Source organism: Oncorhynchus keta, chromosome 32 (genome assembly GCF_023373465.1).
Source record: "Oncorhynchus keta strain PuntledgeMale-10-30-2019 chromosome 32, Oket_V2, whole genome shotgun sequence".
Classification (NCBI taxonomy): domain Eukaryota; kingdom Metazoa; phylum Chordata; class Actinopteri; order Salmoniformes; family Salmonidae; genus Oncorhynchus; species Oncorhynchus keta.
This window is the reverse complement of record NC_068452.1, coordinates 30,381,028-30,398,191: the sequence shown is the minus strand read 5'-3', so window position 1 is coordinate 30,398,191 and position 17,164 is coordinate 30,381,028. Positions and strand designations below refer to the sequence as shown.

The 17,164-nt window shown below is 45.5% G+C and overlaps 1 protein-coding gene across 6 annotated transcripts in view; it reads left to right on the top strand.

The window, feature by feature from the left end:
• The window catches only part of LOC118376791 (caskin-2-like), a 108,696-nt gene that overhangs the window by 33,306 nt on the left and 58,226 nt on the right, over positions 1-17,164 (top strand). For all 6 annotated transcript variants that reach the window (XM_052491328.1, XM_052491332.1, XM_052491331.1 and 3 more), the window contains exon 3: positions 14,366-14,417. In XM_052491328.1, coding sequence (XP_052347288.1) covers positions 14,366-14,417 — 52 coding nt within the window. The remainder of the gene's footprint in view (positions 1-14,365; positions 14,418-17,164) is intronic.

Here is a 17,164-nt window from a genome sequence, read left to right as displayed (position 1 = left end):
ACATTTGAGCGTGCGCTGGTCCTGGTGCTAGAGGGGGTATGCAGCTGGAGGTTGATTGTTTTAAGGGGTACGGGACTATAAAAGGTTTGGGAACCACTGGTATAGTAGAATGCAGCCTGCTTTCTGTATCTTTTGAGATTGATCCTTCCTTTCATAAAATGACACTTCATCAGATGATAGTCTCTGACAGATGGGAATAAGCTTGAACTGCTGTATTTGGGTAGAAAATAAACCCAGTGATTGAATCCCCAAACGGAATCTTCTGAGGTTTGCCTTGAGTTGAACTATGATCTATGTGTTTTCATAACTGCCTGCCCTCCTTACACTGTTCAGCTTTACCTATCAAATCATAGCTGTACTGTCAGTCCTTTGCACACGTATAATTAAAGCACTTTTCTGGTCGTTTGTCATGAATCAGCAGGGCTGTTTTTCTCTGCTCTCTGTGCCAAGGAAAACATTCCCTCTTTCATTGCCCTTTGCTTGTCTCTCCTCGTTCCTCCTCTTTCAGTTAAACCAAACACGTCTTTGGAGCTTTCTTCTCATATAACTGACTTCTGCATCAGCACCAACGACTTCTTTTTCTTTGCATTTAAATCCTGATCACAAAAGAAGCGCCAGGTCCGTGTTTAGGTTGCCTGGCGACTCCAACGGAATTATTCCGCTGCTCCCCTGCGTTCGCGATATACTCCAGTCTGAGTCTGCCATTGTTGAAGCCGTTTGTGGTGACGTCAAAATGAGTGTGTTGTATAAAACACAAGTAATCAGTGATTGGATCATCTCTAACCAACGCCTCATTACCTACGTGTTCTGGCTCTGGCGCAACCCGTCGGTTTCTGGGACCAATCAGAACAGTTACAATGTGTTTGCGTGCTAGAAATCGTCCGGGAGGTACTCTGATCCAGACTCATTGCGGTGTAGAAACTTATGTCCGTGGTCGTGGCGTAGCGTTTGGCTGGAGCAAGGATTTTGAGTAGCCAGGCCTGTGTTTAGGGCGACTTCGATGTATTTTCTCCAGGGTTGCTGCTTCCTGCTGCAGTGTGATGGTGGCTTCCTTTAGTCAGGGCTGGCCTGAGCTCTGATACTTGGGGTCTCTCAGCCAACTCCCCAGTGGCCTGCCCTGCAGTTGTCGAGCCATGTCAGTTGGCCTGGAGATGAAAGTCTCGCTGCCCTCTCCTTCACGGGGAGTGCCTGACCGCCGTGTCGTCACGGATGCGTGTCCATTAGGGCCCAGTGAGTGACAGGCCGGCTCCACAGACAGAGGGGTTCACTGCACACACATCCCAGGTGCACACACACACGCCCTGAGGCAGAGAGCTGTGAAACGCATCACACACAATCATGATTTATGACTCAGAGGCCCCCCTGTGCAATTGATGCATCCGTCTAACTGACTAGGCCGTGTCAATTTCAAGCCCTTGGATGGGAGCTTTGTTTCTAGGTCCCTGTTGGCGTACAGTAAAACTTGTTCTCATCCTCAATGATATCGTGCTGTAACGACTGACATTCAATTCAAATTCAAACAAAAAAAAAATTGTCGCATCATTTACAGCATCTTTATGGATCACTAGTCTCACAAATAACCTAATCATGCATTGTGAACCATGCTTTGATTCATCCCCAGTTCACATCCTTCCTCTGGCGCTCCACTGGAAATAGCTAGAGATGCAGCATGATCAGCAGCCCAATGCAGTACAGCTCTCTGTCAGTAAACTGCACTGTCTTCTCATGCTTGAAAGGAACGTCCAAATCCCTACACTAAACATGACATGCCTTCTAGCCTTATATAAACTGAAGTTCTTACCCCCAGAAAGACTACTGTGAGAATGTAATCCCAAGGGTACGACTGGGTACATAAGCAGGAAACGGCAGTAAATGCATTATTGAGTAAACAATGAATGTAGTGATAACCAGTATTACTGAGAGAGTCCGCGCCACAATGTCTGTACTGCTGGGCGTTTTAGATGTGTATCAATACATATATAGCTTGCTGAGTAATACACTTATTGCTGGTTTTGCTTGTGTACCACTACCGCCCTGTCTCTTCAACATGGTTAAAGAGTGTACCACTACCACCCTGTCTCTTCAACATGGTTAAAGAGTGTACCACTACCACCCTGTCTCTTCAACATGGTTAAAGAGTGTACCACTACCACCCTGTCTCTTCAACATGGTTAAAGAGTGTACCACTACCACCCTGTCTCTTCAACATGGTTAAAGAGTGTACCACTACCACCCTGTCTCTTCAACATGGTTAAAGAGTGTACCACTACCACCCTGTCTCTTCAACATGGTTAAAGAGTGTACCACTACCACCCTGTCTCTTCAACATGGTTAAAGAGTGTACCACTACCACCCTGTCTCTTCAACATGGTTAAAGTGTGTACCACTACCACCCTGTCTCTTCAACATGGTTAAAGAGTGTACCACTACCACCCGGTCTCTTCAACATGGTTAAAGAGTGTACCACTACCACCCGATCTCTTCAACATGGTTAAAGAGTGTACCACTACCACCCTATCTCTTCAACATGGTTAAAGAGTGTACCACTACCACCCGGTCTCTTCAACATGGTTAAAGAGTGTACCACTACCACCCTGTCTCTTCAACATGGTTAAAGAGTGTACCACTACCACCCTGTCTCTTCAACATGGTTAAAGAGTGTACCACTACCACCCTGTCTCTTCAACATGGTTAAAGAGTGTACCACTACCACCCTGTCTCTTCAACATGGTTAAAGAGTGTACCACTACCACCCTGTCTCTTCAACATGGTTAAAGAGTGTGCCACTACCACCCGGTCTCTTCAACATAGTTAAAGAGTGTACCACTACCACCCTGTCTCTTAAACATGGTTAAAGTGTGTACCACTACCACCCGGTCTCTTCAACATGGTTAAAGAGTGTACCACTACCACCCGGTCTCTTCAACATGGTTAAAGAGTGTACCACTACCACCCGATCTCTTCAACATGGTTAAAGAGTGTACCACTACCACCCTAACTCTTCAACATGGTTAAAAAGTGTACCACTACCACCCGATCTCTTCAACATGGTTAAAGAGGGCTCTCTTCTAACTGAGACGCTCTTAATTTGGCTTTTTCAAGTCCAGTAAATAAAGGCCTGGTGTTCTGTGATGAAATGGGATAAGTTCCATACTGTATCTGTAATGAAACCACTGCTCCCCGTTTATATTCACATTCCGCTTTACATGAGGACATTTCAACCATGAGAGAGTGGTTATTCATGGTAGGTCTTGGACAGGAAATGTAAATTTCATATGAAACAAGGAAAGGGTGTCTTTCAGTTTTCCCAAACTACAGGGATTGTAAGAACCAATTTTATGACTTTTGTTCTATGCCCAATTCATAAATCACAATGTTTGTTCTCTCTTTGGAAGAGTGTTCCCTATCTTTATGTTCCATGTTTTCATCTGGCATGACACTGATTTTCAAGTCCAAGGGATGGTACTTTCTTGCTCCCCATGTCACCGCGAATGTCACAGTGTTTGAAAATCACTATTTTTTAAAGGTTTAAACTTTTGATAATGTCATCGGTTAGAACTTTTTATATTTTTTTTATACAAAACTTCGAAATGCGCCATTTGCACATGTTTACACTGATATTGTGCTGGAGATAATGATAATGAGGTGAGGTGGTAGAGTTACCCTTTAACACTATTACCGCTGGGCCTCGATGGACCGCCCATTTCCCTTAGTCTGCTGCTCCACTCGGGAGCCCAAATAGGCTGACCACAACGCTCGCATCGGGTGCGTGAGTGTTGCAAAATAAATTTAGAAATCAATGTTATTCAATTATTGCGCGCGCCAATGAGCGTCTGCGTTGCCAAAGGCTAAAATAGAAGTTCTATTTCTGACGCAGATCTCGCTGCAAGTCCTGCCTCTCCCATCTCATCATTGGTTTATAGAAGCAGGTATCAACGTGCCATCTCCTCGTTGGTTATATCCACGTGGGTGACTGAAAGTCAAACGAGGTCAGTGGCAGTAATGCACCTAATTTATGAAAGTTTCCAATCGCAATATAAAGTCAAGAGAAGAAAAGGCCTGGAAGGAAGAGAGATGAATAGAAACGATTTGGTTGATCGTTTTATGTGTGGATTAGTTGTCAGAGTAGAGGACCTTGTGCATTTCAGGTAAAATAACAACTCAATGTTTATATCCCAGGACAAATTAGTTAGCAACAACAAGCTAGTTAAATAGGACAAATTAGCTAACAAGTGCAAGCTAACTAGCTAAATTGCCATAAATGTTTAATGCTTTTCGACCTGTTCCCAAATGAATGTAATTGGTTCAGAGTTTGTTTTGATATTTTAACCCGAGTGTTGTGATCTCGTTTGGTGTAGGGGGACAAAATACATTTATGCACGATGGCGCACGTGCGCAGCCGGTTTAGGTTCCGTGTAAGGCACTACATCTCAGTGCTTGAGGCATCACTACAGACACCCTGGTTGCAGGCTGTATCGCAACCGGCCGTGATTGGGTGTCCCGTAGTGTGTCGCACAATTGGCCCAGCGTCGTCCGGGTTTGGCCGGTGGAGGCCGTCATTGTAAATGAGAAATTGTTCTTAACTGACTTGCCTAGTTAAATAAAGGTTACATTTTTAAAAATTATATTAAGTAATGAGCAGCCATTCTGACTGCAACATTCTAACAGTGTACTTAATACATTTTAATATATTCTATCGCGAAAATAATAATTTGGTTGTGTTAATGAAGGTCTTAGGTAACAGAATACAAATATATATATTTTAAATAACACAATAGTATTTTCACTAGTTTGTTACTATAGACTATATGTAAAAACATAAAAAATAGAAACACATTCAAGTGTTAAATGTATTTTATTTGTGGAGATCCTTTGTTACAACTATGAAATAGAAAGTATATGTGTTGGAATGCGGTAACGATTTATTTTTATTAAAAAATATATAATCCCCATCTTCCAAGATGCAAGACTCGCAGACAAATGATGAAAACATCAGTAGCCTAAACATCATTATAAGCTCCAAGTGTGCTTGATAAAGTGTAAATCAGCACAAAAGCAATAATGGCATTATAATGAATATAAGTGTCACTGACAGCAGTCAAAAATAGTCAATTATTTTCAGCTTGTGTTGTCATGGTGTGCGTCTTCAGCATCAGTTGGAGCATGTCTTTTTAGTGCTTAGGTTCAGGCTTCGGTTTAGGTTCAGGCTTCGATTTAGGTTCAGGCTTCAAGGTTCATGAGGCTCAGAATCTGAAGAATAATCAGATGTCATGAATAATTTCTTCCCCAGCATCTGAGTCGTTTTCATTCAGATTTTGTAGCAATGCTAACTTAGCATGTGCATCCATTCGTGTTGGTCTTCTTGCCATTGTAAATTACACACGCTCTCACTGTGTACTCCCAGTAGGCCAGAGTAGACTGAGAAGACTGTTTTGGATTTGTTGTACTGATATAGGGTCAGGGCTGTTGTACTGATATAGGGTTAGGGCTGTTGTACTGATATAGGGTTAGGGCTGTTGTACTGATATAGGGTTAGGGCTGTTGTACTGATATAGGGTTAGGGCTGTTGTACTGAGGGTTAGGTACTGATATAGGGTTAGGGCTGTTGTACTGATATAGGGTTAGGGCTGTTGTACTGATATAGGATTAGGGCTGTTGTACTGATATAGGGTTAGGGCTGTTGTACTGATATAGGGTTAGGGCTGTTGTACTGATTGATATAGGGTTAGGGCTGTTGTACTGATATAGGGTTAGGGCTGTTGTACTGATATAGGGTTAGGGCTGTTGTACTGATATAGGGTTAGGGCTGTTGTACTGATATAGGGTTAGGGCTGTTGTACTGATATAGGGTTAGGGCTGTTGTACTGATATAGGGTTAGGGCTGTTGTACTGATATAGGGTTAGGGCTGTTGTACTGATATAGGGTTAGGGCTGTTGTACTGATATAGGGTTAGGGCTGTTGTACTGATATAGGGTTAGGGCTGTTGTACTGATATAGGGTTAGGGCTGTTGTACTGATATAGGGTTAAGGCTGTTGCACTGACAGTATTATGCCACGCCGGCAGTTATGAGTCATGACCGCAGTAAAATTCCATGTGACCGCTGAGTCATGGTATTCTCCTCTTATGCACATGTGGACATGTGTTGATAGTACCAAATTGATAACGACCATCAGGTCGTTAATGGCCTGATACTCGGGGCTCTAGTGTCCTTCTAACCACTCTGATATCAATGCTAATGCAGTGAAATCACATCAAATGTTTATCATCAAAACATGATCATGTTTTTAAAACTCACCTCACTGTGATTGATCAATTTGAAGAAAGAAGGTCAACAACAGGTTGAAATTGAGTGGAGAACATGGTCGTTGTTTCAAAGCGTAACATAACAAAATGACCAGCGCTTTCTAAGTTGATGATTAATTCAAAACGGTCATACGCATATTAGAGCTGATGCGTACACATAGGCCCATATATGAGCCAAAGCCCGAAAAAAAATAACAAAAACGGAATTAAAATAACGATTGTGCTGTTAAAGCTAAAGGTAATGTCTCAGCCTATTCATTATGAACATAAATGACAATTTCCGTTTTCTAGGCTATTCAAAATCAAATACAATTTGGGGGCGGCTATCTCTGTAAGCCACTCTGCACAGTCAATGAACCAACCACATCACCTAGGCCTATATGTTCTCTCCCAGACTCATGGGTAGACAGTTTGGAGTGTAGCATAAGGTAACCAGTCCATCCAGTATGTATAATAATACAGTCCACACTCAAAGGCCATTACTGTAATTGTTTTAATTTTGTAGAATAGTCTAATGGGGTACATACCGTTTTGAGGTTCTAATTAGAATAGATCAATACAATAGGATGGCCTGTTTTTAATTCACAATTGGTGATGACATAATTATGCATGGTTTGCTTCCCCTCCCCCTTTCTCCCTATCATACTTTACTTCATTTATTTCATCTGTTATATGTGTGAAATTAGTTTCAGTTTAGGTTCAGTTTTGAGGCAATTATTGAGGTGATTATCAACTGGGACAGTGCCTTCAACTGTGGAGAGAAGGAGTGGAGCAGGCCCCACTGTTGGGAGAAGGAGTGGAGCAGGTCCCACTGTCGGGAGAAGGAGTGGAGCAGGCCCCACTGTTGGGAGAAGGAGTGGAGCAGGCCCCACTGTTGGGAGAAGGAGTGGAGCAGGCCCCACTGTCGGGAGAAGGAGTGGAGCAGGCCCCACTGTCGGGAGAAGGAGTGGAGCAGGCCCCACTGTCCGGGAGAAGGAGTGGAGCAGGCCCCACTGTCGGGAGAAGGAGTGGAGCAGGCCCCACTGTCGGGAGAAGGAGTGGAGCAGGCCCCACTGTCGGGAGAAGGAGTGGAGCAGGCCCCACTGTCGGGAGAAGGAGTGGAGCAGGCCCCACTGTCGGGAGAAGGAGTGGAGCAGGCCCCACTGTCGGGAGAAGGAGTGGAGCAGGCCCCACTGTCGGGAGAAGGAGTGGAGCAGGCCCCACTGTCGGGAGAAGGAGGGGAGCAGGCCCCACTGTCGGGAGAAGGAGGGGAGCAGGCCCCACTGTCGGGAAAAGGAGTGGTGCAGGCCCCACTGTCGGGAGAAGGAGTGGAGCAGGCCCCACTGTCTAGAGCAGGCCCCACTGTCGGGAGAAGGAGTGGAGCAGGCCCCACTGTCGAGAGAAGGAGTGGAGCAGGCCCCACTGCCGAGAGAAGGAGTGGAGCAGGCCCCACTGCCGGGAGAAGTAGTGAAGCAGGCCCCACTGCCGGGAGAAGGAGTGGAGCAGGCCCCACTGTCGGGAGAAGTAGTGGAGCAGGCCCCGCTGTCTGGAGAAGGAGTGGAGCAGGCGCCACTGTCGGGAGAAAGAGTGGAGCAGGCCCCACTGTCGGGAGAAGGAGTGGAGCAGGCCCCACTGTAAAAAAATTACATGCCCTCCTAAAAGTAATTATAACACCAGTTCTGTTTGTGATATTAAGATTCTAACAACGACAGTGTGTTATATAGGGTTATTTAGGAAAAGTCAAGGGACTGAGGGGGGCATGACTTAAATGGAGTATTTTAAAAAATATATATGAGCAGTCCAAATGACTGCTTTAGCTGTTTTAGTGTTATCCTTCACAACCTTGTCAACTCCTCATGAGAGATTCAGGGAATAGTTTTCTTCTTTGTCCCCTCAGTATGAGTGAATTAATTACATCTTTGCTGACTGTAATGGTATCAGCAGTACTTCTACAGAGTCAAAGAAAGGAGTTAGACTGTTGTCACTGGCCCCAAAACAGTTCCAGACGACAACAAAATGGCTGTGTGAAGTCATTACAGTCAATTTGGGACACCAGCAGTGTCAACTACTGACAGGGCAAATCACCTTTCCCATAAACACCCCCCTTGACCCGGGGTGTTGTGTGTGTACATGTGCATTTCAAAGTTAATCTCTTCTGCTGGTGTTAGTGTTGGCCCTCTGGCGTGCCGTGTCCGTGTGTGACCACACACTCCTCCAGGCCCATCTGCAGCTCTTTTATTTACATACCATGGTGCTACTCCCCATGCCAAGCTGGCCCGGGCTCCGAACCCCAGACTCCCCACTGGCTGGAGGGAAGACAGCACATGGGCCTCAGGTTTCACTCCACTTCATCTCAAAGGAAAACATTGGGAGCCTCAACTCTTCATTCTCATGCGTTAGACCATGCATGTTGGCGTTCCTGTCAGCCATTAGGACGTAGCTTGTTGGAGCCTAGAGGGCCAGGAGAAGAGAGCAGGCCCAGATATGATGGAGAGAGAACAATCTGGCTCGTATCTGTGCTGATACGTGTCTGATGTCGGTGTTATCTGTCTCCTGATAAGAGTGGTGTGAGTAAAGCCCCAGGCGTGGGGCAGCAGGTGTGGGCAGGCAGTGAGACACTACAGTACAGCAGCGTACACATTCCTCTGGAGAGGCTGAAGTGTGTGAAAGGTCTGGATCAGTAGGACACTGCTTAGGGCAGGAGGGGAGCCTTTTCTCCCTGTCCCCTTGCTAAGTAATTGCTCAGTTGTTTAAATAATGTTTTTCCCCTTTTATGAAAGGGCATTTGTGCTCTTTTTTTGTGTTGCTGGTTGTTTGGTTACTTGATTGTGTGAGAAGCTGGTTGTCTGTGTCTGGATCCTCTTGTGTACTAGAGGTGGTCCTGGTTTCCATGTAGGCTGTGTAATGAGTTGTGAATGGAACAGGAGGAACTCCCTGCTTCTCAGGCATTACTCTAATCATCAGAGTAAGAGCTGGGAACGAGGGGAAAATAGAGTGCAGAAAAAAGGGAGAGGGAGCAGGGAGAGGTGGAGGGAGACAGAGAGAACGAAGAGAGAGGGCGGAGTAGAGTCGGTGAGATGGAGGAACACCGAGTTTAGGGACCTCTCTCGTTCTGCCTCCCTTTCTCCCTCCTCTGGGAGGGGGCTCACACAATGGCCTAAGCCTCCCGCTCTTTGGAACAATGGTCTTGGGAAAGGAAGTGTAGAAGAGGCCCAGCTCAAGTCCCTGCTTTTGTTTCTGAGAGGTCCCCCCCCTCCGTGTCACAGCCAGATTGCAACGAAACACCCCTGAGGTCACTCACACACTCCTACACCTCCGGTTCCTAGTCACACAGCCAGTGCTTCCTCATGGTGCCTCCAGTAAAACTCTGGCCCCCTCTGATCACCCCCAAACACCACCCCCAGGAGGTGGAGGTGATGGGGCAAACCGGACAACTGCCCCACAAGACGAGGTACATTCCTCCCTGGAGAAAAACAACACAGAAACAAAGTGGACCGCCAGAGGCCTGGGAGGTGAACTGAGATGGTCTTGTCTCTGCCTTGCCGAGTGTGAGTGTGTGAACAGTCATGGACACAAGATGGAGAGAGGAAATTTGGCTTGGTTTGTTAGCACTTTAGGAAAATACTCAGCCACACCACCAATCTCTTACCCCTGATGTGTTCTTAACCTTGTGTTCTTAACGGCCAGACAGTTTGGACTCCTCTGTGTAGCTGCATATACTGAAGTAATATGGGGTAATCTGGCATGGAGATTTCTGAGGGGCAATGACCATATATATGTTTTGTAATGCTTGTTTGCCACAGGAGGAAGCACTCGGCCTTCACTTTCTCCTCCCTACTCTCTCTCTGACAGCACTTCCCCTTATAGTTTAAGTGCGAGATTTCAGAAACTGTGGCTCTGATTGCTGAGGGATTTTTCCCGCTCTTTGGCTAGGAGGCAGGTGTTCAGACAGGATGTGGATGTTTCGGAGTGAGCAGCAGCACAAGGGGCCTCAAGACACAGAAGTGAGAGTACTGCTTCCTATGATGTAACCAGGCAGGTGCAGCTACGCAGGTGTTAACTGCACCAGGAACAGGTAGGTGTTGATAGATGGGTGAGCCTCCTGCGGTCAAAATGCTATAAAGGTCCATATCTAGCTCCAGAGAGGGCTAGCCACCAGGCAAACTGAGGACCTAACTTTACCCAGCGGACTTAGCAGTGTGTGATGACTTTTCTCCACATGTAACTGTTGATTTGAGGAAAGTAAACAGATAAAACCGATCTGTGTTGAAATCTGTGTCTGTGGTCCACTCTGGCAGCGCTGCCTCTAGACGTGGGGAATAGCCACTCTGACGCCTCACAGAGCTGTTTAAAAACGACAGGGATCTGGGAACTGGCCAGGGGAACGGCCTCCTTTGTGTGCGACCCTGTCATTGTCCCAGAGCTCAGATAAGGCAACAAAAAAAATACCCCAGCACTGCGATATGACTTCCTGTCCCCATTTACTCAGCAGATAAGGCCCTATTCCCACTAAGAGATATGAAGGAGAGACTGAGGAGCGGGGTGGCGAAAGATAATTTTACTTTTCCCTTCACATTACATCCTTGCTTTACTCTACCTTTTGTTGTGGCTGGCAATGCAAAAATGTTTGGTCCTCAGCTCAAGTTTACCGTAAATATCACAGTAGCCACAAGCCAGTAAGCAAAACTATTCAACAGTGACAAACTTTTATTCTTAAAGATATTACACTATTGAATAATGCAACCAAACCATATTAATCTCTTGAATAATGCAACAATTCACAAGCATGTATGTGCAAAGGGTAGGAAGCAGGAGTTTTTACTCACCAACGTAACAACACAGTGTTGTCAAAGACATAGTAACTTAGTTGTAGTCATGATCTGGTTACCTATAGCTACAAACATAGTTATGTTTTTGGGTTATTAATTATGAACTTATTTCCGGATATCTTCTAAACTACCCACAATGCACTATTTCACAACGTCATATGGAGAGAGTTCGTATGCTAGCTTGGTATCTAGCTCAAGCCGGCCAACGTTAGCATCCTCATGCTCTTCACAGACTTTGTGGCTGTGTTATCTAGTAGGAACCTGTTAGCATGGCTTGAAGGGTCCTTTAAAGCTATCAGGGTTTCTTTATTGCAACTTAAAGCTTGAATCTCGGGCATTGAGTCAAATGGCAGGGAATATGGCATGATGGGACTGCTGGCGTTTTTCACAGAGCAGTTTTCGACAAGGCCTACTTTTGAAAGCTCTTTCTTCTGTAACAGAGCTGTTCCTGTCTCACATTTTGGATGGATAATGGTGGCCTGGTCTCTGTTCTACACCACAATGAGTGCAGAAGGAAAATTATGACCTGAACTTTTGTATGTTCATTGCCTAGACCTAAGTGCAGTCATTTGAGCCCCAGAAACAAAATGGATTTTTGAGGCGTTGCCTGCTCTTTTATGGAAGAACATATAATCATAGTTTTGATACTCACAGTGGTTGTCTAATTTTAGTCTGATATTTTACAACAGATTCTGTTTCTGCCAGTCGCACCAGAGACACAGGCTGCGACTTGAATCCATGAACTTTTTCCAAGACAGAATTCTCAAAGGTGCAGACTCAAGCAAAATCTCCCCTTTGCCTAGCATTCTTGCGGTACCAAATCTATGGTACGTTATACTTTCAGCTTTAATGTAAAAAAGATATGTAGTCCTCAAAACGTTGTAACCGAACAGGCGGCGCTTTCCTCCCTCTCCATAAACTACATTAAAAATAACTTTTAACAAATGTTCAGCAGATGAAAGCTTCAATGGGCAATTTGCTGCAATATTCAGCATTAGAAACTGGTTCCCGTAGTGAAGACAATGCCAGGCAGCCTATCCTGTCAGTCACATGCGGGTTTGATGTCAGTGTGTGCTGGTTACACGGCCAGCAAAGTGTTCAGATTTTTTTCTTCGAAGAGGGGTTTGTGTTCCCATGACTTGACTGCGACACGCAATGTTTGATACATCTAATTAATTATGGAATTGAGGTCATAATCAAAGAGCCACAGAGATCCCCAAGGGGAAACTGGCTGTGTAGCAGAGATCTGGAATAGAAGCTCACTTCAAAGCACTTGTTTTGGGGCTGTTGAGGCTACCTTGGCCTTGCTCGCCTCCTGCTCAGACATAATGAGCAGTAGTAAGACGGGCTGTCGCCATGTCTCCACACCGTGGGTGTATCCAGTGTCTGGGACTTCTTTCCCACTCGGTTCTGTGTTACCCCCCTGTGGCCTGCCCTTTGACCTCACTGAACTCATAGCAAACAGTGACCCTCACAGCGGCTGACCCGCCTTCAGACGCCATTGGAGACCAGAACACAAGTGCAGACTCTATCTTGTGACCAGCTGACATGGATGGAGCTCTGCCTCACAGACCTCAATTACTGTTTCATCAGATGACAAATGCTTAGTGTCTGACATTAAACTGTATATCTACCGCTGGTGGTGGTGATTCATAGTCTCAATGACCTTGCTGTGAAATGAGTGACTATTTTCAGGTCAGGGACGATGACTGTGGCATCACACTGACATGCTGATTGAACGCAGGGCATAAGCTGCATGACTCTACAAAGCACAAACCTTGTTTGGAATTCACAGAATTGATAAGAATGTGCTCCTTATCACATGCAACTGGTGAGTCTGTGCTTATGTTTGGAGAAATTGTATGAAAGATGTCAAAGAGAGCTGGGGTGTCAGCAGGGCCAGTGAGATACACAAGGGAACAACCCCGTCATTGGTTGATCACGTCTTGGGAGGGCATAGTGACTGTAGTAAGTTGGCACATTTCCAATGACGATTTACCCCAGTGTTTTACCCAAAAGGCACAGACTTTTCTGTTTCCATCTACTGGGGCAGCACCCGTGTCTCACTTGGCCATGACAAAGCAACAGTCTTCTTGAATGATGCAGAGGTTGTTGCCCGTCACAAGTTTTTAGTGTCACAGTCCTGATGGAAACAGAATAACTAGAGGTTACGTTAACATAAAACACTGGCGACTCCCGGTGTGGGGCTAACTCTAGATGGAAAAGCACCATATGAGTCCCTGTGGTGTCCAGTGACATTTTTTCTTCTAAAGCCACACTAGGATGATGGAAAGGCATCTCTATCAGAAGATCAAAAGACACAACAAGGTCTCCTCCCCCCTGTTCTCTGAACAGTGTATTGTCTCCTGACCTGGCCACAGAGGTCAGCCTGGGGTCAGAGGCTAATGAACTGCCTCTAGAGACGGAGAGAAAGGGACAGCTCTATCAGGGACAGTTTGTTTGGGATCGCCACCAGGTTTTTGAGGCCTGGTGGGTGAGCTAGCTGGAGTCTCCACTCCACTGTCTGTCGCTCTCTCCTTAAACCCTGAACCATGACCCCATAGCCCTCTAATTAAAAAACAATATATTTAACCCTTATTTAACTAGGCAAGTCAGTTAAGAACAAATTCTTATTTACAATGATGGCCTACCAAAAGGCAAAAGGCCTCCTGTGTGGACGGGGGCCTGAGATTAAAAATAAATACAATATAAATATAGGACAAAACACACATCACGACAGGAGAAACAACAAAACACTACATAAAGGGAGACCTAAGACAACAACATAGCAAGGCCGCAACACATGACAACACAGCATGGTAGCAACACAACATGACAACAACATGGTAGAAACTTATCAGGTTGAGTATCTAGACCAGGATCTCTTAGTCTTGTGGCCTGCAGGTCTTCAGCCTTTCCAGAACCAGATGCTCTATACTCTTTTAGAATGACTGAGTTGGTTCCCACAGATAATATTGTTGAACCTGGAGATGGTTTGAGCTCTCAAGCAAACACATGATCATGAGTGAACTAACACTAGATCTGTAAAACAATGCTCAACCTCCAGATTTTGCACAACCAAAAAGCAAGCCAATCCAGTATACTACTATAAACCATGAACTGAAGATGCACCATGAAGACACTTCCCTCCAGGCTTAAGTGAATAGTTTCTAGGTTAACCAGTAGCACAGTGTTTGTTCTAAAAATATCCTGAACGTATGTTGATTTACTTTCTGTCTTGTGTTTTTGCAGAGTTGTTGGGCTCCACGAAGAGACTGAACGTCAACTACCAGGATGGAGATGGGTAAGTGTGTGATGATGATAACACTGTCCTAAAGAACTGACTGACAACCTCTGTAAAAATAAAATAATCATAAAAAAATACAAATAAATAAAAAGATGGGCTACCAATAAGCTGCTCTTTCTGTATCTGTAAAACAGTAGTTCTAATGTATAGCTTCTACATACTAGTGCTGGGATTTTAAAGCTCAATGCGTCTTGTCTTGGCTTGTGATAAACACCCTGCGTTAGTTTGCCTTGGGTTGAATCATGGCCTTTTGCTAAGTCAGCCAAAGCAGACTAACTGGTAATTGTGTCTGGAGGAGAAGCGAAGGTGTCACTGCTGAAAACGCTCATTTAATTGTTGTTTCTACTACTGCTTCTTGCCCAAAAGCAGATACACCACAGTCTACTAACCCCCCAGTTACCCTGTCTGCCAGTGGAAATGCTGACTGTAAAAATCTCTCTCTCGCTTATTAGCATAGGTCTAGTTTCTCCTCATCTATTTTTCTCTTTGTAGAGGGACTTGGATCCCATATGAAAGTTCTCACTTTTTCCCCTTTTCACAGGGTGGTGTGTTTTCACCGCAGATATTTCTGTCGGCTGCTAGAGCCATACTAATTTTCACAATTTCTCTCAGTAGCTGATAGAGCAGCACATTGATGACATTGGTGAGATCCTTTGGTGCAGCATGGCTTTTTAAAGAGTAGCTCAGCTCCCTGTAGAATATGAACTAGTCAAAAAGTAGATCATGCAAAGTCTACAATTCGACTGTCTGAGTTCAGATTGAGTCCGATAGGCTTAGCACACCCGAGATATCCAAATATAACTACCTCTTATAGCGCTCCCACATCCATCCAAACAGCCTTCCCCCTCTACAGACACTACTGGTGCCCCCTCACTCAGCCTAAATAAACAGAGTAACAGTAGAGAGAAGAGCCAAGACAACAGTGGGAGACCTTTAGATAAGCCGTGCCTCTGAGATGGCTGTAAAACGGTCCAGAGAGCAGGACATTGGCGCACCATATATCAGAGCCCAGGCCCCCCCCCCAGGCCCCAGGCTCTGGCCATGGTTTACTGCTTGTTATGCATCTTCTCCAACCCCCTCCTCTCTCTTTGTCAGCTCTCAGAGGCAGAATTCAGAGGCAGAGCCTGAGGGGTCAGGGGTGGGGTTTGTCTGACGTAGTGGGCGGGACTGTGACCGATTTAGATGGGAGTGTTTACAAAAGCTTCCACACAACTCAATGCAATGATGACAGCGTCCGCATCCAGGAATTATATACTAGTTCACCAGAGAGGAATAACATGGCTGGAAACAGAGTTGAAGGCTTGATGATGATACATTACATGACCAAAAGTATGTGGACACCTGCGCATTGAACATTTCATTCCAAAATCATGGGCATTAGTATGGAGTTGGTCCCCCCCCCCTTTGCTGCTATAACAGCCTCCACTCTTCTGGAAAGGCTTTCCACTAGATGTTGGAACATTGCTGCGGGAACATGCTTCCATTCAGCCAAAAGAGCATTCGTGAGGTCGGACACTAATGTTGGGCGATTAGGTCTGGCTCGCAGGCAACGTTCCAATTCATCCTAAAGGTGTTCAGTGGAGTTGAAGTCAGGGCTCTGTGCAGGCCAGTCAAGTTCTTCCCCACTGATCTTGACAAACCATTTCTATATGGACCTCGCTTTGTGTATGGGGCCATTGTCATATGGAAACATGAAAGGGCCCTCCCCAAACTGTTGCTCCAAAGTTGGAAGTGCAGAATTGTCTAGAATGTAATTTTATGCTGTAGCGTTAAGAATTCCCTTCACTGGAACTAAGGGGCCTAGCACGAATCATGACCAACAGCCCCAGACCATTATTCCTCTTCCACCAATTTTTCAGTTGGCACTATGCATTCGGGCAGGTAGCATTCTCCTGGCATCCGCCAAACACAGATTCATCTGTCGTAGTCGTACTGCGAGCTGGTGAAGCGTGATTCATCACTCCAGAGAACGCGTTTCCACTACTCCGGAGTCCAATGGCGGTGAGCTTTACACCACTCCAGCCGATGCTTGGCATTGCGCTTGGTGATTTTAGACTTGTTTGCGGCTGCTCAGCCATGAAGCTTTCCGATGAACAGTTATTGTACTGAAATTGCTTCCAGAGGCAGTTTGGAACTCTGTAGTGAGTTTTGCTACCGAGGACAGGCAATTTTTACGCACTACGGGCTTCAGCACTTGGCGGACCTGTTCTGTGAGCTTGTGTGACCTGCCTTTTCGTAGCTGAGTTGTTTTGCTCCTAGACGTTTCCACTTCACAGTAACAGTGCTTACAGTTGACCGGGGCAGCTCTAGCAGGGCAGAACGGACTTGTTGGTAAGGTGGCATCCTATGACGGTGCCACGTTGAAAGTCACTGAGCTCATCAGTAAGGCCATTCTAGTGCCAATGTTTGTCTATGCAGATTGCATGGCTGTGTGCTCGATTTTATACACCTGTCAGCAATGGGTGTGGCTGAAATAGCCGAATCCACTAATTTGAAGGTTTCCACATACTTTTGTATATACTATATAGTTTATGTGGTGCTCAACATTAGCATGTCGGAAGAGTGTTAATTTGTGTCTTGCTGTGTGTTCCTCAGTGTGTGTGTGTGTGTGTGTGTGTGTGTGTGTGTGTGTGTGTGTGTGTGTGTGTGTGTGTGTGTGTGTGTGTGTGTGTGTGTGTGTGTGTGTGTGTGTGTGTGTGTGTGTGTGTGTGTGTGTGTGCTGCTCGGTTGTAATGGCTACCGTG